The sequence below is a fragment of the Geotrypetes seraphini genome, chromosome 12 (genome assembly GCF_902459505.1).
Source record: "Geotrypetes seraphini chromosome 12, aGeoSer1.1, whole genome shotgun sequence".
Classification (NCBI taxonomy): Eukaryota; Metazoa; Chordata; class Amphibia; order Gymnophiona; family Dermophiidae; genus Geotrypetes; species Geotrypetes seraphini.
In genome coordinates, this window is record NC_047095.1 from 49,836,016 (window position 1) to 49,859,813 (window position 23,798).

Here is a 23,798-nt window from a genome sequence, read left to right on the forward strand (position 1 = left end):
ATCAGACAGCGGGTTGCATAAAATGACCAGGTTGGAGCCGGCCAGAAGATTAGACACCCACCGGAGTGAGGCACAGCATGGAGAGAGGGAGACAACAAAGGTAGGGAGAATGATTTTATTTTCAAATTAGTGTTTGAATTGTGTCAATTTTGAGCATTTTAATCTGCTATCTTTTGAATTGCTCAGGAAGAAATACATTTGTTTCTTTTTCTTTGGGGGTTGAACTGCATGCAGAATCTTGAATCTTAGGGTGTTTTAAAAAAATATATTAGTACTTTTAGTTTTTGGTCCCATATTTGCATACGGGTTATCTATGTTCTGGTAGGAATGAATGTTGAGAAGCATACAGTGTGTTTTGTGTAGTTTAACTTTGTGGTTAACCATTACCATTATGTGTTGTTAAGATTATATTGTGTGTATATATGAAAAATGAATGAAAAAAAATGGTGTTATTATTAGTATTATTATGGGGGCGGGGTCTGGGGCGGAGAATGGGCGGGGTCTGGCCTGCAACTTAGCCTGCGTTTTGGATTTCAGCCCCTTAATGTGATTTGAGTTTGACACCCCTGGATTATTTTAAACCCATTTTCTATCAACACTCGAGCTCGAAAGCTACGTGTCAAAGCAGCTCCTGATTGGTGAGGCCCGACTTTAATACAGGAAGAGGCAGTCGGAGCATACTGCGAGTGATTTCCTTCACTCGCCAGCGCTCCAGCTGCCCTCTCCTGCTCGGTCATTCACAGTCGAAAAATACCGAGAATGACTGGGACCTCAAATTTACGGGGGAGCACTGTACTACAATGTATCACAAACTGTGTGCCTCCTGAGATTTCTGGTGTGCAACAACACACTGGCGAGAAGAGTCATCCACGCTGGCTGCCTGCCTGCGAGAGGCACGTCCTGTAGGAAGTCAGCCGGTGCAGATGACTCTCTTCCTGGCCAGCAGCTCTTCTCCTCTCCCCTCGCCTCCAGGATCCCTCCACCGGCGGGTCGCAGCCATTGATACGACGATATCACACATGTATATGATGTCATCATGTCAACGTCCGTACACTTCCGGGTGACTAACAGCTGGGGCACTGGATTTAGTGTGCTGCCGGCCGGAATGTTTGTGAGACACTGGTATACTAGAAAGTTTATATTTTACGAGTGCACTGGGGGGTTGGGGGGAGGTTCTCTTGGGGGGAGATTGAATTGTTTTCTATTTTGAAATTTCTAAACATTTGTATTGCTTTTGTTATCTTGACTTTAATAAAAATTATTTGAACATATTTTACGAGGGCACTCAATTTTCTTTCTCACATTTTTAGAACAGACTATTACTGTCAAAGCTGACATGCTGATGTCTTACCGATTTTCTTGGCCTGACATCCATGAAATGCATTGATTACAACCATCAAAACTGTCTAAAGTTTTCTGCCAAATTTCAACTTTAGAGAATATTCTCCAAGTACCACTGCTGCAAGTCAAGGGCTAACAAATTTAACGTGCTTCAGAATATATTGGAATGCACATTATTAGAAGATAAAGGCACAGACCAACTTATTATAGCTTGTCACAAGTAGACATTTGAATTTAGACCATAGTATTTTAGCTGAGTCTAGAAAGAGGTAAGGTAAAGAGGAGGAAAACTTTACTGCAAGTAATGCCTAGAATATAAAAGGAAGGCATTTATTAATGTGGATCCAGAAAATGCAGCAATGAATTTTAAAAGCCTAAGCATACAGCTGCATCAATCAAACTGTCTACAATGGAAAGTTTCAGTTAAAAAAAAGGATCAGACCATAAGGAAGGAAAATAGTTCAAAAAGGAAAAACATATTATGAAAATGATTGCTAGACTGACGAGCAAGGTAAATCAGAATGAGAGGATGAGGAAATTAAGAGTGTACCCATACTCTTGTAGTGGAGACACAAAGGACAGGTTTTTTTTATGAATCAGTCAACCACAAGCTGCATAACCTCTCTGCCTTGTTCAAAGCTCCAAGTGGTTAGTTCACCTCAATATTTCACAGACTGCTGTCTCAAAAGGGCATAATGGAGCATGAGAGGATCTGTCACCTTTACAAAGATGTGTTCAGGTGGCTAGGTTATATATTGTTATATATACAAGATGCATGTGTTTAAATTAGAAAGGAGACTGTCCCCTATTCTACGTAGCACAAAATTGGAAAAGTGCACTCCATGAAAAAGACAATATTTCCAATGGTGTGGGATTTATTTTTAATCTCCAGCAGTTATATTTAAGGGACTCTTCCTCTCATCAATTCCTAATCCTCTCTTATAGGAGATGAGACTTTTTCAAATGAAGGACAACTCAGGAAGGAGAGGGCATAAGATGAAGTCAAGAAGTGATAGGCTCAGGAGTAATCTAAGGAAATACTTTTTACAGAAAGGGTGGTAGATGCATGGAATAGTCTCCTGGTAGAGATGATAGAGACAAAGACTGTGTCTGAATTCAAGAAAGCATAGGACAGGCACATGGGATCTCTTAGGGAGAGGAGGAAATAGCGGATACTGCAGAAGAGCAGACTGGATGGACCATTTGGCCTTTAACTGCCATCATGTTTCTATAGCCTAATGCTCAATGATCTCGCATACAAGTGTTAAGAGCCTTAGTCTATAATCATAAAGTTCAAAGGCCTCACAATGCAGGTATAAAGAGCCTTAGCCAACAGGGAGAGGAGGAGATAGTGGCCTGGTGGTCCTCCAGGACAGGGTTGGGAACCACTGATCTAGGTTATTTCAATTCTCTATTTCAAGGTCTATGTTTGATATTAATTAAAAAAAAAAAAAAAAATACAATTTATCCAGAACACCACAGTCAAGATGATCTCTGGAACAAGGAAATGTGATCAAGTTACACCGCTCTTAAAGTCAGAGCACTGGCTGTTAGGTTTAGCAAGGATCTGCTATAATAAAACCCTTAGTGCACATGCGCACTTCAAACTCCATGGTGCCATGCCTCCGTGGTGCCGTGCTCCCGCATGCGCAGTAAAACCCTGCGGCAGTTTCTCTATCGGCCTCCGTTCTCATCCCCAGCCCGAGGCAGGACCAGCAGCGACAGCAACAGCCGCGGTTTCATCAAGCAGCCGCAGGTCATTTGCTAAGTCAGTCCACTTCAATAATGCGAGGCGGGCCAGCCTAGCAAAAGCCCTGAGGCTGTCCGGGCTACCGGATGCTGGACAGGGGGAGCAGGAAAGGGAGAAGGGGTACTACTGGACAGGGGGGAGCAGGGAAGGGGTGCTGCTGGACAGCGGGGAGCAGGGAAGGGGTGTTGCTGGACAGGGGGGAGGTAAAAGGAATGGAGAATGGCTGCTAGCACCCATTAATGTATTGGGCTAAAAAAACTAGTTTGTATATAAAATACTAACCTAAGTTCTTAACATTCAAACAACAAGCTTTCTTCTATTTTATTTCACTTACTCATTTCATATAAAAACAATCATACACTAAGCTTTAGCAAACAAAATCTCTTTGTTATTCCATCACCTCAACAAATTCATTCCCCCTTTTATGAAATTGCATTAGGCTTTTTTTTAATCACCATCCATGGTGGTAAAAACTCTGACGCTCTTAGAAGTCATATGAGCGTCTGAGTTTTTACCGCCATGGCAAGAAATAAAAAAGTCTAATGTAGCTTCATAAAGGGGGTCATCAGTTTGCTGATATCCTCTCATCTATGTTTAGAGTCACGGGATCTACACTGTGGAATAATTTACCCCAATATTTACTATTTGAACAATCCTTTCAGAAATTTAAAGCAGGTTAAAAAAATTTTCTTTTAAACAAAACAACCTTTTTCTTAATTAATGGGCATAGAGATGACAGAACTGTAATTTTACTGTAATCTTATTACAATCTTCTTTCCAATCTGGACAGTTGAGAGAATTTTTCTTGTAAACTTTTTAATACAATTTTATTGTAAATCACAAGAGATAATCTCCAAAACGCAGTATATTAAGGGCCTGTTTTACAAAGCAGCGCTAGTGGCTGCGGTAACGGCCCCGAAGCCCATAGAGATTTAAAGGGCTTCAGGGCTATTGCCGCGCAGCAGCCGCTAGTGTGGCTTTGTAAAACAGACCCTAAGTTCAAGTTTATTAATATTTGATGAATCGCTTAATCGGTTTGCTAAGCGATGTACAAAATGATAAAAAAAGGATAGAAATACAAAACAAAACTAATCAAATAACAAATATCTAACAACAAGACAAATGACAAATATTTAACAACAAGACAATCTTGAATTGGGAGGAGAGGAGGGGAAGTTACAACTTTTTCATTGTGGAGAAAGAACAAAAAAGGGAAAGAACAAAAGGGGACGGGGGAGTTAAAAGTCTAAGTATAAAAAATGAAGCTAAAATTTAATTGTTAAAAGCATCTTTAAAAAGATGAGTTTTCAGACATTTTTTAAAGGAGGTGGGATCTTTTTCATTTTTAATATATTGTGGTAATGCGTTCCACCATTGGGGGCCCATTACGGAAAACATGTCGGATCTTCTGATACCAATTATTTTCAAGGATGGTATAGTTAAAAGATTCTGGGTGGATGATCTAAGAGGTCGCGTGGTATTATGGGGTGTTAACATTCCGGCTATAAATTGAGGTTCGTTGTAGATTAGGGTTTTAAATGTTAAAAACATGACCTTAAAGAAGATGCGGTGACTGATGGGAAGCCAGTGGGAGTCGATCAAGAGTGGCGTAACGTGGTCATATTTCTTGGCATTGTAGATTAATTTTATGGCTGTGTTTTGGATAATTTGGAGTCTTCTTTTTTCTTTTTGAGAGATGTTAAGGAATAGAGAGTTGCAATAGTCCATTTTAGATATAATCAGCGAGTGAACCAAAATGTTAATTGATTTAGGCTCAAGAAATTTGCCGATTGATCTTATTAAGCGAAGTTTGTAGAAACAAGTTTTAACTATATAGTTAATATGTTCGTGGAACAGTAATTTGTCGTCAATTATTACCCCAAGAATTTTTAAGGTGGAGACGGACTCTAATGGGATGTTGTTAAGAACGAATGGGGTCTTCAGGCTAATGTCTTTTTTCAGCACCCAAAGATTTTCTCAACTCTCTAATAACAATAAATTAGGAACAATAACTTTCTTTACTATAAATTTATGAAAAAAAAACTTACCTGATAATCTAAAATACTGAACCCTAAACCCCTGTGGTCCTTCTCCAGTTCTACAACCTTTACTTCAGGAGACCACAGTGCAAGTTCCCCATCCTCATCTTCTGAATCAATAGTCACCTCTGCTTTATCCTAAAACAAATAATTAAAAATAAAGTGTTGGTCACACTGCAAATAACATAATTCCAAATTCTTCATGACAGTTAGAAATGGTTATTTATTTTGTGCTTTCTTTACCTATAATTCAGTTTTTCACAGCAAAAAAAATAATAATAATAATCAAGTACTTGAACACTAGAATCACAAAATTTAGGGCTCCTTTTACTAAGGTGTGCTAGCGTTTTTAGCGCGCGCTAACCTCCGTGCTACATGGAAAATCCTAACACAAGCTCTTTGGAGGCGTTAGCGTGTAGCGCTCGCTAAAACCACTAGTGCAGATTAGTAAAAGGAGCACTTCGTTTTATCTGCAAACTGCTAAGAAGTTTCTAAAATATTATATTTAACATATTTTGACGGGAAAGATGTAAATTATCATCTTTATGCAGTTGGGGAATGGAAAGAAAGAGTATATTGGCAAATATTGAGGTCTATGAGGTACAACATGCTACTTAAAAGAAACTTCAACAGTGGCAGCTGGACATAGATGGGGAAGAAACAAGCAGTAGCTCAGTTTCCTATGACGGTGAAATTAAAATCTTACTAACCTCTTGAAGGTTAATGAGTATTGTCATTCCATTAGAAGCATAAAAAAAGAAAAATACATTTTTGAGCCCTCAAGCTTTAGAAACAAAGGGTACAGATTATGAATGGACGGTGGGGGGTCAAAGTTGATCACATTAATGTCAAGGGTCTTATTGCCCCAAAAGAGAAGAGGCAGCCCTTTACGAGAGGCATCCTGAATTACTGAAATGTATTAAGAGCTTGTTTGATAACTCATGCCTTCAAAGAAAATATGCTAAGTTTTTTGGGTTTATATAAGTGTCTTTTACTTTAAACATAGAAAATTCACATAGAAAAAAAAGTAGCTATATGAAAATACCCAATTTTTTTATCCTGCTCTTTTGAGTTTTCAGTACAATTGAAATCTTTGGTCTTTATTCACAATTACACAAGTATTTTCCTCCATATGTATAGACCAGTGGTTCTCAATTGTTCATCTGGTGTGACACACCTGACAATGTTCACGTGTGACATTCTGAACACTAAAGTTCACAGTTGATCAAAAATATCAGTCCTGAATATTTCATTCTTAGAAACTAAAGACACACCTCTTCTCTTTACAGCCACCTGCTTATCCGTCACCCCTTCCGTCTAAAACCAACTCTCCTTCTAAAAATGTAGCTCAAAAACTTGATTTAAATCTTATTGTAAACCTTACAGAAATTGCAGTATATAAGACTTGTATTGTATGAGAAGAAAAATATAAATTATTATTAATTAGAATTTGTTTTGCTTAATAAATTGTTATAATTATAGTAAAATTTTATTTTTTCTTAAAGTTGTAATCTTCGTTTACTTTATCAGTGTCTTTAACGTGTCGCATACTGTTTTTCGATAAGGTAAGCAAATTCACATTAAACTTTACATCATCAAGAAATATTTATCCATTCTAAAGCATAGAATTAGGATGTTTCCCTTTGCAGGTTGTCAAACAAAACAATTTTATATTCAATTTCTTATATCGCTTATATCCCTCCACTACCAGAGAGTGCAAAGTATCACAGAATCCTGTGCATTTGTTACTCAGAAACTACAGTATACAGTATATAGCAAATAGAGCCTATGGACATCAGACTTGCATTACCTCCAATTGAGGCTGGTGGCAGCACTTACCGTATCTCAGGGGGTAGTGAGGAAGCAAAAATAGGAACCTACCTGGACTCTGGATATCTTCTCTTCCCAGTTTATAGGCACAGACGGTTGTTAAGGGAAGTACAGGCTTTTGGTGACACACTGGTTGAGAACCACTGGAACAGACTCTTCTGTCTTCCTCCCACCCACTTCCAAATATAGCTCAGTCATTGATGATGTTAGCAGGAGGCAGATGTAGCCTCTGCAGTCAATGTGACTGGCCACATGCCTCCTACCGCCACCTAGTGGCAGCTCAAGGCAATCTACTGCCTGACACCAGGGATAAAATGGTGCTGCTACCCTGGCCCTGCTCTTGCCCATATCTTGCCTATGTACCCGCAGCCCAAGGCACCAGGAATGAAGGGGGGGGGGGATCCTCCAACAGGTGCAGATCAGAACTAAGACATTTCTCCAAGAAATCAACAAACAAAAATAATATTTTAATTTTCATATCTTTTGAGAAACAGCAACATAAATTTCTCCGTTACCAGTCACACTGTGAAATATCAAACCTAAAAAATCTTTTCAACATATACTGTAGAGAACACACAATCACATAGCAGCAGCACTAATCCGATGTTTCAAACAGCAAGAATCCCAGCTATGAGCAACACTATAAATATACTGGGCCCTGAAACACCAATACTCTTACCAGTAGTGGATGAACTATACAAAAACTACAAGCAAACAGGGTGTACAGACAGAGTTATGAATGAAGAAAAACCTTATTTTCACCTAACAAGGCATTGGTGAGTTTATTTTGATAGTACATATATACAAAATGATGAGTAACATATCACTGAATATTCATTTTAAGCAAATATATTTAATTAGTTTCACTTCTGCAGTATTTATTTCACTTAAATGACACTTTAAACACAATAAACATTATAAGCAATTACTGCACAAATTATTTCTCATTGGGTGATATTTTACTTCAATTAGGTTCATTTCTGCATATATCATTCTCATATCATTTATCATACGACCTTATTTTAAGTGCAATTAGGTTGGTGAGACTTTGCTCCTTACAGATCTTTCTAAACAAGAAGGGACTTTGGGCAAGATTTTCAAAAGTTTAACGCCGTCGCTAAACTGTTTTCTGGTGGTTTAACCTGTACGCAGTTTAGTGGTGGATTATCAAAACGGATTATCTCTGTCTTTAGCGAGGTTTCTAGAAGTCTCCGACACTGACATGTAAATGGGCTCTTCAACATTGAAATGAAACATGAAAGTCTTGAAATTCATGAAATTCTTAAAAAAAATGCCGCACCATTTTTAAAAAGTGGCGTCGACTTTTGGCGACTAATAAAAATGACTGGTCCAGGGGTGCTGGTCAGTGTTAGAGACTACTAGAAAACCCATCTGTGTTGTGATAGCAGCGGGAGAGATACCCATTCTCTCCGCTGCATCACAACACCCCTTCCCCAACATCCTGGCCATGACCCCTGGCATCTCTCCTGCTGCCGGGGAGGGGGCTGCACATTCTGGTCAGGCCTGGCAGGATTTTTTAAAATTAGTTTTTATTTAGTGCAGGAGAGAGTGGCCAGGATGTTAGAGAAGGGGTGTTGAGATGCGGGCATCTCTCCCGCTGCACAGGGGCAGCAGGAGAGTGTGTTTTTGGTTTTTATGGGTTTTTTCTGCGCATGGGCACATGCAAATGTTGAAAATCTTCGCTGCTGTCTACCAATCTTATTTGCATGCACGATTTTTTAAGAATGTCTTGGGTTTTTAGATTCGGTATAGGTTTTTGAAAATCCTGGCCTTTGTGATTTCAAGGTAACTTGTTTAAACATTAAGAAAGAACTAATACGTTTTATTTAAATCATATTACTATTTGAAATGAATTTTTTTTACATAGATTTGAGTTTTTTATATGTATTTTTGTTTTAGTTTGTATGCTATGGATGAATTGTCATGCAATAAGATCATTTGAAAAAGATTTTATATTAATTTTATTGTTTATACATGTAGTCTGTCATTTATGATTACTGTTTGAATATTTGCATTTTTGTATTAGATGTTTAGTAGTGTATTTTTTGGGGGTAATATTTATATTTGAAAAGTCTTATGTTATTTTATTTGTTTCTTTTGTACTTGGTTAATATACAATTCTATATTGTTTTTTTCTGATCCCTGATACAGGTTTCATGCTGAAACACGGGCCATGTATTAAAATATTTTTGCCCCTATTCTTTAGGCCAATTCTGCTGTTTTGTTTGTCTATCTTTATAAAGTTATACATATACTTAGCAGCATTGTCTAAGCCAGTGTTTCTAAACTTCTTCAAGCCATCTCTCAATCACAATCATGCCCAACAATTCTCCCTTTCTATTCCCTCCTCCCTATGTCCCAAGTTAATGCCCCCTTCCTCTCTCCATTCTGTGTCCCAGGTTCATGCCCACCTTTCTTTCTCTGTCGAGTTCGTTCTCCCTCCCCCTCACTGCCTTCCAGCCTTTGTCCCAAAATTAAGCTGCACCACCCCCACACACCCTTCCTCCCTCCCCCAATCCAACCTGCACCAAAGCCTGTTTGCTCCCGATCAAGCCGCTGCTGCACATTCCTCCCTGCCCGCTGCACCCCTAAAGCCAACCCTGCCACCCAACACACTCTATCCCACCCCCGCCGCAAATTCCTCCTTGCCTCCCCACCTGCTGTACTCCTGAAGTCAACCTTGCCACCCAACATGCTTCCCCCTCGCCACAGCAACTCCAGGCCCTGGAACCTTCTCTCTGTCAGAATTGACACTGGGGGAAGGCTTGTGGGCCTACCATGTGCAGTCTCTGCATGCTCCTGACCCGTCTCTGCCCGGAATTGCGGCAACGGCGGCAGGGGGGATGGAGTGTGTCGGTGGCAGGGTTGGCTTCGGGGGTAGGGGGATGCAGCTAGCGGGGAGGCAGGGAGGAATTGGAAATGGCGGCGGTGGCTTCAGTGGGGGGCAGGCAGAGAGAGATCCCAAACAGCTTACCCCCAACAGGCAGCCTGCATACTGCATGATGAGAAACACTGGTCTAAGCACTACCACTGAACATACAATTAAATCTGCAATTTATTTGGCACCATGTATATGGATAGCACTGAATATCACCACTATCCAGATAAGTTTTGGAGCACTCTAATATTAATGGCCAATTTTGGTCATATATCAATTTAAACAGCCAAATGTTAACCATCCAGCTGGGTAGAAAATTATAAAATAGCACTTAGTTGGCTAGTATCATAAGCCTTTTAAAAATTCTTCTTGTAGACCCTGATAACTGAAGGTTTGCTATCCACCTGTTGATTAGGTCTGAGCAGGTTTACCTTCGAAGATCTCATAGTTGAAGCGATCAAAATACAAGGATTACATGGAATGGGCCGTTGCTGCCCCCTCAGTTTGGAGCAATCTTGAACAGCAAAGAGAAAGCAATCAACTAATGGAGGATATCATGATTTATCGCAATTTAGTGCATAGGTTGGCCTATTCAGTTTAAGAATGATGTCTATGACCTTTAGAATAACACAGTCAGCAAAATGATTTATATGTCTTGCTTTTGCAAAGCGCTTAGGTTACCGGAAACATTTCCAGGTACAATAACATAAGCTGAGGCATGGCAATTGCATAAACCTGGAAATTACTAACTATAGATATTGTAGCTTCAGCATGAAAAATTCATATAATGTACAAGATTCGTAGGTTGCATGTGGTCCCAAAGGCTTGTAACTCTAAGCATTTATTAACCTTAAAAAAAGATCATAGCTATGCAAATAAACTGAGGAGATTTTCATTTCTTGGAGGTTCAAAATGTGTATTTTATATTCAGTTTTGAATGACATTTAGTTATTACTATTAAGGGCCCTTTTACTAAGCTGCATTAAGCTGATAGAATGGGTTTTACCCATTACATGTCCACTACATGTAAATACAGCCAGCAGAGGAAAAACCCCACTTTAGTTGCCTAACACTAGGAGGAACAGGAACCAGGCATAACTTGAGTGGGTTGGAGGTTTGGTTGTCTATGATAGCTAGCCAGCTGTCACAGTTGCTGCTAGTGCAGCTGCACATAGCAACACCTCAAGAGAAGACACTAAGTGTAGCCGTGCTATTGGAAGTTGCATAAATATTGAAGTGCCATAGCTGTGCATCCCTGTGGCCTTCCAATCTCCTATCCCAATCTACCCACTACCATCACCACTACTACACAAACACAGGTCCAATTCTCCTTTTCATATCCCTTCCTGATTTAATCCACCCTTAGATACATCAACCCAACCTACCGGCACAACTATTCTGCCCCTGACAGAGTTCTATTCTTCCACCATGACCTATCCTGTGATCAAATATTGCTGCCCTGCCAGGACCTTTAGCAATAGCCTTGCAGTATTATTGCTAGGAGGGCATTCTTCCATATATGGGAGGGGGAAGGGTAGGATGGGGTTTTCTGTCAGGGAACAGGATTATCTGTCTAGGAAGGGGGTAGGGTGGTGGCAGAGGTCATTTCCTAAAAGAGAAGTCCCTAGGCCATTATTCAAATGGCTTGGGGAAATCCACTGCTTATTCCTAAGATAAGCAGCATAAAATCTGTTTTACTACTTGGGATCTAGCTAGGTACTTGGGACCTGGGTTGGCCACTGTTGGAAACAGGATACTGGGCTTGATAGACCTTCGATCTGTCCCAATATGGCAATTCTTATGTTCTTATGAAATCAATGATGACAGTGTCAGCCAGGAAGGATGATCAAGGACAAATGTGGTAGCTGGGAGAACAGAAAGGTGGTATATCAAAACCCAATCCCCCTTTCCTTCCCTAAAGCACAACTTTCATATAAATGGACATGTCCCATGGACTGGCAGGGTAAAGAAGAAGCCTCCATCCAATCCCTCCTTACCCCACTGAGAGTTCCTGCACTGCTGATCCAGAGGCCCTGCCCACCCGATGTGACCAATGGCTCTCTCCGTTGAAAAGCAACGTTCCAGACGGGCTCTTTCCTTCTCTTAAGCTCTGGACAGGCAGGCAGATTAGTTATTATAAGACATAACTCATACTAAATCAGAGGCCGCCCAACTAGAAAAGCAGAAAAATGAGATGGTAACAGATCTACTATCTAACCTGTATAGGCCTACTACTGCTTAAAGCTGGTATAGTGGATGGGGCATACAATAATATCATTCAGAGAAATACTATTCCAATCAATAATGGAAGATTAGGCTTTTACCTTTGATAGTCTTCTCTCTGTTAGTCCCTGTAGGATTCCTTACTCTAGGTCAGGGGTAGGCAATTACGTTCCTCGAGAGCTGGAGCCAGGTCAGGTTTTCAGGATATCCACAATGAATATGTATGAGATGGATTTGCATGCACTGCCTCTTTGAGATGCAAATCTATCTCATGCATATTTATTGTGGATATCCTGAGAACCTGACCTGGCTCCAGCTCTCGAGGACCAGAATTGCCTACCCCTGCTCTAGGTGTCCAGTCCCTTCCTACAATCCGGGAGTTGCAGAAATCCAAACACTTTTTGGAACATATGCTCCTCCTACCTTAGAGAATTAGAGCTCCCTACAGTTCAGTCACAAAGCCAAGCAACTATACCGGAACCAATCCAGGACAAAAGAAGGGAGCACAGGGGAACCTCCCTGGCAACATAAACTATTTCTATTATGGTCTGCTCTGCAAAATATAAAAACAAGCAATAAACAGGCAAAGGCAACACAGAAAACAACGCAGAACTAACCTGCTGTGTGCAACGAGCACCCACATGAAACAGCTATCAGTAATATGCATACTCACCGAACAGCAAATTCCCCACAGGATCCGTCGACTGGCTGGTAGATCCTTAAGCCTGTAAAGAGAATAACCAAGGCAGAAAGAAGAAGGCAATTCTGAACTGAGTTTACACAGAGAGGGCGGGCCGTATGGAATCCTATGGGGACTAACAGAAGATTATCGAAGATAAAAAACTAATCTTCCATTCTGTTACATACTTTCTGGATTCCATACTCTAGGTGACGTACCAAAGCAATGGCAGTGTCTAAGGAGGGACAGAAGAGCCTGTTCTCAATGCCAAGGTCCCAAAAGCGGCATCAGAGCAAGCCGCCATATCCACTCAGTAAAGCCAGGTATAGGTATGAAGAGAGGACCAAGTAGCTGCCCTGAAAATTTCATCTGGATGAATCGCTTGAGACTCCGCTCATGATTCCGTGACACTTCTAGTTGAGTGGGCCTTAAGAGAAACCAGCGGCTACTTGCCATGGGCGATGTAAGTCATTGAAATGGCCATATGAATTCAACGGGTGATCGAGGTCTTAGAAGCTGGCCTACCTCGCCGAGATGAAATAGTCAGGACAAAGAGATCAGACAGCCGAAAGTCATTAATCTCAGTGGAGTGAAATGCAGACAAATGAATCTCCTAGTTGACATAGAAATCAGAAACCACCTTCGGCAGAAAAGAAGATACTGTAAGGAGAACCACTCCCACTTCTGTGATCCATAGAAAAGGTTCCCTGCACAAAAGAGCATGAAGCTCCGAAATACACCATGCTGAGACAATGTCAACCAGAAAGACAGTCTTGATCGTCAGATCTAGAAGAGAAGAATCTTTCAGGGGCTTAAATGAGGTGTCCACCAGGCCCTGCAGAACAATGTTAAGATTCCATTTATGGAAAGGATGATGCAAGGGAGGGCACAAGCGAAGCACCACTCTCAGATACCTGGTCACATTGAGATGAGCAAGTGTGCTCAGAAGCATGAAAGGCCTGCTACCTGAACCTTAAGGGAGGCCACAACTAAACCCTTATCCAAACCTGCCTGAAGAAAAGCCAGAACCACCGAAATGGGAGCCTGTCCAGGCTCTACCTGGTCCTTGGCACACCACTGTTGGAAAGCCTTCCAGGCTTTGACATAAGAAGCCGTAGTAGAGGTTTTCTTGAACTTCAAAAGCATCAAAACAACCACATCAGAATAACCGTCGTAAGATCAAAGCACTGTGAGTTCTCCGTGGGCACTGGACCCTGATTGAGGAGGTCTCAAAGAGGGAGCTTGAGCATCCTGTCCCACTGAAGATGTACGAGATCCACATACCATAGATAACAAGGTCAGTCCAGGCCACTAGGATCACTAGACCAGACGTTATCTGGCAGATGACCAGAGGGAACACATAAAGGAGTTAGTGAGCTGGCCAGGGTTGAACCAAGGCATCCAGACTTATGCTTCCACACTCTGTTCTTCAACTGAAGAAGTGCCTAGCCTTTGAGTTTCTGGCTGAAGCCATCAATCTGTTATGTTGTGAACTCTGGCCACGTGTGCTGCAGAAAGAGACAGAAGATGTAACTCCGCCCAGCAAAACAGCATGTGAGCTTCCTGGCGCAAGGGAGTGCTTCTTGTGCCCCCTTGACAATTTACATACGCTACCACTGTGGTGTTGTCTAAGAACACTCACACCGTTTTCCCTTCCAGAGTGGGCTGGAGAACGAGTAACGCCAGCCGAATAGCCCAAAGCTACAGACAATTGATCAACCAACACTTCTGATGCAGGTTCCACTGCCCCTAAATGGAGAAGTCACCGCAGTGAGCACCCCAGCCCGATAGGCTTGCATCCGTCATCAGAGTGATCCACTTCGTGATCTGAAGAGGCTTGACATGGCGGAGAGCCTCCTCCTGAAGCCATCAGTGCAGACTGCTGCGAGCAGGTTTCGTCCAGGGAGGCGGCATCCGAAGAGGATGATGCTGCAGATACTTGGCCTAGGGGAGTGCCTCCAGGGAGACCGCCATGGACCCCAGGCTGTGGGAACCAGAAGTTCCAGAAGATCTTTGCCTTGCTTTTGAAGTTTCTGTCTGCGTAGCTCGGGAAGAAACACATGGCCCTGCAGAGTGTCGAAGAGAAGGCCCAGATACTCCAAGGTCTGCAAAAACGACAATTGGCTCTTCTTGAAGTTGAGAATTCAACCCAAGCATTGTAGCAGAGACACCACTGTGCCTACCATTCACTCACATTCTTGCCGAGACAGAGCCCAGATCAACCAGTCGTCCAAGTAAGGATAGAATTGGACATCCTGCCTGCGTACAAAAGCCACTACAATTACCATCATCTTGGTGAAAGCGCGGGGCAAAGGGCAGAGCTGCGAACTGGAAATGCTGTTGCAGAACATGGAAATGTAGAAACATGCAATGTTCCGGATAGATTGGAATATGGAGGTAAGTCTCCATGATATCCTAGGACACCAGATAATCTCTGGGAAAGACAGCAGCTATGACTGTGCGCTTGGTTTCCATTTGAAAATTAGGAATCCGCAGGAAGCAACTGACCCTCTTGAGATCCAGAATGGGTTTCCAGTTTTCCGAGTCTTTCTTTGGCAGGATAAAGTGTAAGGAGTATCTGAATAAGCCCGATTCGTATTCCAGAACGGGCTCTACCGTTCGGATGCCCAAGAGACCCTGCAGGATAGTGCGGACTTTTGAATCCTTTTCAGCCAACCCGGAGGAGGTCCAGAAACAAATATGGAGGCAGGCAAAAGAAGTCTATCTTGTGCCCCTCCCAAATGATGTACAGCAACTATTGATCCGAGGATATCCAAGTCCACTCCTGGTATAACTTGAGAGCTGGCCCCCAATATGAGGGAGCCTTGCCTGACTTCTGGCATCATTGGGGCTTTTTAGGGGCAGCAGCAGAATGGGATCCTGATGCCTGAGGACGTCTTGAATTGGAAATTTTGTTAACAGGGACTGTAACCCTGGGAATATCTTTGGGTGGAAGAGCCCAAGGATTCCAGACAAACCGTGCAGGAGGGACAAAAATTACTATGGTTCTCTGTCAAAGCCCGGTGAGATTAGGTCACAGGAAAAGACTCAGGGCAGTGATCAGCAACACTGGCCATGAGGTCATCTAGGCCTTTTCCAAAAAGAAGCTGATCTTTGAAAGGATGTCTGCTTAAACTGGCCTTGGAGGCACTGTCTCCAGCCCAATTATGGATCCAAAGAGTTCAGTGTACCAACATCGCGTAAGCTGAGACCTTATTGAGAACTTTGATGCGATCATAAAGGGAACTCCCCACATAATCCACACTTTCCCTCACTAGGTGGGGACAGTTATCCACCTCCGCTTAGGTTACATGGCGCAATCTTTAATGATAAGCATGCGCCACGAAGGAGGCTGCTGATGCAGCCTTGATATCTGAAGAAGCTACCTCAAAAAGCTTTTTCAAGATAATATCCACTCTGCGATCCTGGGAGTCTTTAAGCATTACACCCCCATTGCTAGAGAGGGCCGTGCGCCGGGTAACCTATGCCATGGTGGGATCCACCTTGGACTGCTCAAAAAGCTGCTGAAAATCAGGAGCCAGTTGATAAAGCCTAGCCATAGCTTTAGAGATCCAGAAAGAGCTTTCTGGGGTATCCCACTACTCCGTCACCAGACTGATAAGCTGCGGGTGGGACGTAAAAAAGGAGGACAGCACATTAGAATGGTCCATGACCAAACATTGAGACATAGAAAATTGAGAGTCCAATTTAAGCTCTTTCAGGGCATCAGAAATGAAATGGTGGACAGAGACAGACCTAAAAATTCTGCAGATGGTGAAGTCCTCACCCAAATCCGAACTCTCCAAGGTATCACGTTGACTAGTTCCGGCAAGGGTATCAGAAGTATCCAAAAGAGACACAGTGTCAGGAGATAGGATTGGCATAATATCCGTGTGACAACTAATGCAGTCAAGATCTGTCATAGCCGGATGAGAGGGCTTCTGCACAGGGACCTCCGGAACCAGAGAGACCAGCTTTGAAGAAGGTGATGTACCCACCAGCTGCATCAAATGAGCCAGGTCCGAAGAGTGAAATCCAGGGAAAATTCACACCCCATGATCACTGTTGGACCCAGTGGAGGTGCCCACGCTGCACCAAAAGTGTCTCCTGACCTAGCATGCAGGCATTTGGCATCAGACTCAAGAATGGCCTCTGGGTAAGACTTTTGTGCCAAAATCATGGACCCAGGCCATCTCCCCAGTCCTGGAGGACCCAGAGTAGGTGAAGCTCGAAGCTCTCACCCCTTTCCCCAATGTGTTGTGGCACGCAGTATATGGAGCTGTTCCAGTACCATTCCAGCACAATCCATACATATTTTAGCACTAGCAGCAGCGGTAGCTGCTCTGATGCTCATAGGAATTCTATGAGCGTCAGAGCAATTAACACCTCTGCTAGCGCAAAAACCCGCGCTATGCGTTCGTAAAAGAGAGGGATAATTTACCATCTAGTTCAGTGGTTCCCAAACCTGTCCTGGAGGACCACCAGCCAGTCAGGTTTTCCAGATAGCCCTAATGAATATGCATGGAGCAGATTTGCATGTCTTTCACCTCCATTATATGCAAATCTCTCTCATGCATATTCATTAGGGCTATCCCAAAAACCCGACTGGCTGGTGGTCCTCCAGGACAGGGTTGGGAAACACTGATCTAGTTGATATTCCAGACAATTTAACCTGCCACTGACTGACTAAACTGCTTACTTAGGACTATCCATTCATTTTCTGTGACAATTAACTGGCTACCACCACTGAAACTTTGTGGTTAGTGTTTAAGTGAAAACCAACTATTTTGGGGGTGTACTTAGGACAGAATCAGCAGTTGACCTGTTAAGTGCTAATATTTAGCACTTAACTGACAAGGGTAACTGCACAATGACATGCATAAATTACACTCCTACCTTTATATGCTAACCCCTAGCTGTTTAAGTTCTGAATATCAACTTAACCGACTGTGTTAGCCGGCTCTGCATAAACCAGATATTCAATGCCAAAGCACGAACATGGTCCAGTACTGAATATTCAGGAACACTGGCAGCAGTCGGCAAAACACTGACCACCACCAGCTAAATATTGACCCTCTATGTTATTATCTTCTGCACAGTAAAAATTTTTAACCTCCCACATTCTTTTTCTGTTAGATTCTTGCAATAAATGAGAGAAAAGCAGGAAAAAAAACTGTGACTAATTGGAGGAGAAATTTTTAATTAAGCTGTATTTCCTCCTAAATTAACAGACTGTCTTACATTATAATATACACAAAAGGTATTTATCAGATCTTACATTACTTAAGTAAGTCAATTATCTTGCATAGATACCTTCAGGAGAGCTTGACTCTTCATAGGATCAGGTTCATCAACAAAGCTTTCGTTACCATCATCAAACAATCGCCGACAGCAAACCAAGGTAAATGGAGGCGGTACCTCTTTAAGAAAGGACACTGCCTCCCTGCGTGATTTTCCATACAACTGCATGCCATTGACCTAATTTAGGAAGAATATCACACTCAGATTCATCATCTTAATCTTTCCATCTAAAACTAGGCTGCTCATTACAGAATACCCCAACACTACCTAAAATGAACACCATGCACATGAATTTATAATTATTACTGATATTAAAACAATTACTTTCTCTATCAGGTTTTACAAACCACAGCACAAATATATTTTTATTAAGCTACCTTAACAAGCGGTGTAAGAAAGGGCCTATTTAGCCCAGCATCCTGTTCCAATGCTGGCCACTCCGGCATCCGATGCCCATGGGGATTGGTGGATATTAGATAACTGTAGTTTCTGGTTGCTTCAGAGTTACTGTAAAAATAGTTTTGTCTCCCCAGCTCACTTTCTGAGTCACTTTCTTTCCACTCTTCTCTCTCACTTTCTCTCCCCACTTATGGGTCCAGCATCCATCCAACTCCCCTACCCCCAGGCCCACACACACTTCTGGTCTACCTCCCCACCGTCTTTGGGTCTGCCCTCCCTCCCTCAGCATGGCTCTGGCTCCCCTTACCTACCTGCAGCGACAGCCATAAAACTCACTCCCTCCCTCCAGCCCCTGAAGCAGAAGCAGCAGCCAGTCCTGACAACACCCCTCCCTCTGGCACCCAAAGAAGCAGCCAGTCCTGACAACCTCTCCCCTCTCGCCCCCAAAGCAGCAGTGGCAACTGGTCCTGACAACCCCACCTCCCTCCCTCATTACATGAAGCAGTAACAGAAGCCAGTGAGCAGAGGCAGTGCCGTAACAGGCTGTTTCTGGCCAGACCCATCAGGGCTTTTCCTCTGCTGCATCAGAGGTGACATGGCAGAGGAAAGGCCCTGCCAGGGCTGACCAGAAACAGCCTGTTTACGGCGCTGCTTCTGCTCACCAGTTGCTTCTACTGCTTTAGGTAAGGGAGGGAGGGTTGGCAAGACTGGCTCTGCTCTGGAAGGAGGTGGGAAGGAGGTTGTCAGGACCTGCCTGCCGCTTTGGGGACCAGAGGGAGGGAGGGGGTGTTGTTAAAATTTGATATGCCGCTTCAAAGAATTGTCAAAGCGGTGTATATTACATTAAAAAAATATAAAATTGGGAAAATATAACTAATACTTTAGATCAGTGTTTTTCAACCTTTTTTGGGCAAAGGCACACTTGTTTCATGAAAAAAATCACGAGGCACACCACCATTAGAAAATGTTAAAAAATTTAACTCTGTGCCTATATTGACTATATATAAAGTAATTCTCTTGAATAGGAATCAAATAAACACAAAGAAAGTATTTTATAATGCTGCCACCGCCAACAACACCGTTGGCGGCGGTGGCACTCAAGTGGCTAAAGAGCCGCAGTTTGCCGGCCTAGGGACAACACTGGAGGGTGGCCAGCTGTGCACCCCCTTGGGACGTAAACCCGGGGTGGGGCAGACCGCCCCCCCCCCACCCTGGTATGCCACTATCTGTACCTCACTCCCTCCCTATGACCAAAAATTCTCCTTTCTTCTATTCCCCGTGTACACAACCATCTCTTTCCCTCCCTTCCTCTCTCCAAAGTCCATGCCTTCTGTGTCCAAACACTCATTCCCTCCCCCACCTCAGCATCTCTTTCCCTCCCTTCCTCTCTCCCAAGTCCATTTCTTCTGTGTCCAAAAACGCATTCCCTCCCCCACCTCAGCATCTCTTTCCCTCCCTTCCTCTCTCCCAAGTCCATTTCTTCTGTGTCCAAAAACGCATTCCCTCCCCCACCTCAGCATCTCTTTCCCTCCCTTCCTCTCTCCCAAGTCCATTTCTTCTGTGTCCAAAAACGCATTCCCTCCCCCACCTCAGCATCTCTTTCCCTCCCTTCCTCTCTCCCAAGTCCATTTCTTCTGTGTCCAAAAACACATTCCCTCCCCCACCTCAGCATCTCTTTCCCTCCCTTCCTCTCTCCCAAGTCCATGCCTTCTGTGTCCAAAAACCCATTCCCTCCCCCACCTCAGCATCTCTTTCCCTCCCTTCCTCTCTCCCAAGTTCATGCCTTGTGTCCAAAACGCACTCCCTCCCCCCTTTTGTGTTCCGTGTTTGCCTACCAGCCCATCTTTGCAACTTTCTCAGCAAAACGAAGCTCAAGCCGCGAGGCTTGTCTTCTGCTTCCTGTCTGCCCTGCCGCACACAAATAGCCGAACGGAAGTATTCTCCGACGTCAGCGCTGACGTCGGAGGGCAGGCTTTGCTTAAGCCCTCCCTCCGACGTCAGCGCTGACATCGGGGAACGCTTGCGATTGGCTATATGTTAGCTGCAGGGCACGCAGGAACAGAAGACGAGCCTCGCGGCTCGAGATGTATTGAACTCTGCGGGTCCCCGTCCAGCTCTCTCCTGTCCACGTGGGGCGGACCGCCCCTCTCCCTAGACTGGTGGTACTGCCCTGATGGCGGCCCTGACCGTACGGCACACCAGGCAACATCTCGCGGCACACTAGTGTGCCGCGGAACAGCGGTTGAAAAACACTGCTTTAGATAAATACATGACAGACTGAAACATAAGGGAAGAGAGGCAGAACTACAATCATTTACAGGAAAGAGGGCGGGAAGCTATGTTATTCCTTAATTATTATTTTTGGAGCCCTAACCTCTTTAAACTTTCCTCATATGAGAGTTGTTCCGGCCTCATAATCATTTTGGTTGGTCTTCTCTGTTCCTTTTCCATATATTACATCTTTTCTAAGATGCAGCGACCAGAACTGCACATAATATTCAAGGGGCAGTCTTATCATGGAGCAATACAGCGGCATTATGAAATTCTTTGTTTTATTCTCTATTCTTTTCCTAATAAATCTTAACATTTTGCACACTGAGCAGAAGATTACAACATATTGTCTACAATGACTATTTTTTGTCTTTGCAGGTAATGCCTAATATGCACCCTGAGCGCCACAAAGTACGCTATTGATGCCTAATAGCCTGTACTCAAGCTCCTGACCAAGTCAAGGAAGCGAGCAAGTGCTGAGGGCCCGGAACCCTGAGCTCCACAAATCTTCAGAAGGTTGGCTGCACAGGTCCCTGAAGAATACACCTGTTAGCTGCAGACTAAAGTCTGCTCCTCTCCAAGCAGGCACAGCAATCCTGAGCCAAGTAAAAAATCCACGAACAAACTGAAAAACCACAAAACAATAAAGAAATAAATGGAGCAGATCAGAATGACACCTTCATGCTCGCCTGCAGAAGGAAGAACTGAAGGGGTCAGCAGAGACCAAGGGGAGGAATTGAAAAGTTGTGATTTATATCTTCTGCAGTATGCTCACGAGCACAGATGGACAACCCTATGGTTCAGCATACCATCCCTGGTGCACTGGAATAAAGATTTTGTTAACAATCGGATATATAGCAGTTGAAAGTTCAATATTTAGCAAGCACTGACTTACAGAATAATTCACCATCTTCCAGTTTTCTCCCATTGCGATCCCATTGGCAGAAAAGGAGAAAAAGCAGCTGACATGCTGTACTGGAAATCAGCTTCGGCTATAGCCAAATGGAGTTGTTACTGGGCAACACCTGACTTCCCGATAACAACTTTTAAATGACTGCTGAACTACAGAAATTTTGCATTATGTATAGGCAGCCCTTTAGTTGGACTTTGTAGATTAGATTTAGATTTTGTAATTTTTAGATGTTTGATTAAAATCAGAGTATTTCCTGACTTAGATTGAATCAGTAGATATCATAAATTATTGCTTGTTTGTTCCTTATGTCTCAGTTTTTAATTTTTAATGTTACCAGGTTTAAATTGTCCTATATATCCTTTCCTTATATAATTTGACTATATTTTATGTCTTTATGTTCTGTTTTACATTTATTATGTTAATTGCTCTAATATACTCAATGAAGGGCGGTATACCAAATATTCTTAAATAAATAAATTGTGCCCTTTATATCTACAAAATGGAACATTTGGGAAACCCTGTTTCTAACCTGACCTTCATGCAGTATGAGATAACGGAGGATTAACTTTCCTATCAGTCACTACGCTGACACTCCCCCTCCCCCCCGTATTTTTTTTTTTAGGTTTGGAGGGAAGTAATCAGGAGCTTAATGTCCTCTAAAGTAGTCCAGGGAAGGAGAAGTGCTAATTGCCCAAAAAGGGGTACCGCACTCCCTAGAGGATATTTCATCTTAGACAACCAGCTAGGCCAACTGTTACACATTGCTGCTGTCATGCAAGCTACTGGCCTTGACCAAGCTATGAGCTTACAAGAAGGGATTACAATGAGACACAGATGTAAGGGATATTATAGGCTATAAAGCCAATTACAGAGTCCAGTACCATATCGTCACTTGAAATTAAGAGTTCTGTTGTCTTCCTAACCAGAGCAATTAAATACAGATGTTGTGAGCTAAAATTTCTTATGAAAAGATCTGACATGAGTAAAGAGCAGTGAGGTGCATAACATGGGCTATAAAGGAGGACACTAAAGAAGAAAACCAGAAAAGTGCTTCAGTTCCAAGGAATTGAGCTCTATACCCAATTTTTAAATTACTATTTTTTTTTCTTTTTATCAACTGTAAATGTTTGATTTGTGGGAACTACCAAGAAAGGTGTTTTATTTAAATATATCCTCCAATGCCCACTTGCCTTTTTTTGACTTTCCATTTCATGTATTCATTTGATAAACTAAACTAAACTAAACCTTAAGTTTATATACCGCGTCATCTCCACGGAAGTGGAGCTCGACACGGTTTACAGGGATTAAAAATAAAGAAGAGGAACTACAATGGAAGGAGGGAGAGGTAAAGTGAACAAGGACGGAGGAGGTACATAGAATAGTGGAGAGGGAGGGAGTGGTTACATTTTGGTGAAAAGCCAGGTTTTCAGATGTTTTCTGAAATGTTGGAGGGAGGTCGAACTCCGAAGATGGGCCGTAAAGCTGTTCCACAGCTCAGTGATCCTGAAGAGGAGGGATGTACCGTGTTTTCCTGTATGGGAGATGCCAATTAGAGAAGGGAAGGATAGTTTGAATTTCTGAGTGGATCTGGAGGAGTGAGTGCTTGAGAGCCAAGATAGTGGGAAGAGGGGAGGGAGGATGCCGTGAAGAGATTTGAAGGTAAGACAAGCGCATTTGTAGCGAACCCTGAGGAAGACTGGGAGCCAGTGAAGCTTAGACAGAAGCGGGGAGACGTGGTCAAATTTGCCTTTTGCGAAGATTAATTTAGCTGCGGTGTTCTGAATCCGCTGAAGTCTGAGAAGATTTTTCTTTGTTAGGCTTAGAAAGATGGAGTTGCAGTAATCGAGTCGGGATAGAATGATGGATTGGACAAGGACGGCGAAATGTTGTTGGTGGAAGCAGGATCTAACTTTTCTTAGCATATGGAGATTGAAAAAGCATTTTTTTACTAGGGAGTTGATGTGGTCGTTAAAGGACAGTGTAGAGTCAATGATGATTCCCAGAACTTTGCTAGAGTGCTCAAGCTGCAGATTGGTGCCACTTTTTCAATAGTATTACGCAATTTACAATAAATAAAAAGAGCCCAAACGTCAACAATAATAATAATAATAATAATAATAATAAATAATCAAAAATAAATAGATAAAATCGAG

General features: G+C 42.7%; 1 protein-coding gene across 9 annotated transcripts in view; it reads right to left on the minus strand.

The window, feature by feature from the left end:
- Positions 1 to 23,798, minus strand: part of PATJ (PATJ crumbs cell polarity complex component) — a 392,685-nt gene that overhangs the window by 282,376 nt on the left and 86,511 nt on the right. For all 9 annotated transcript variants that reach the window (XM_033916053.1, XM_033916047.1, XM_033916046.1 and 6 more), the window contains 2 exons: positions 18,075 to 18,239; positions 5,140 to 5,268 (listed from right to left, as the gene is read on the minus strand). In XM_033916053.1, the coding sequence (XP_033771944.1) occupies positions 5,140 to 5,268; positions 18,075 to 18,239 (294 nt within the window). The remainder of the gene's footprint in view (positions 1 to 5,139; positions 5,269 to 18,074; positions 18,240 to 23,798) is intronic.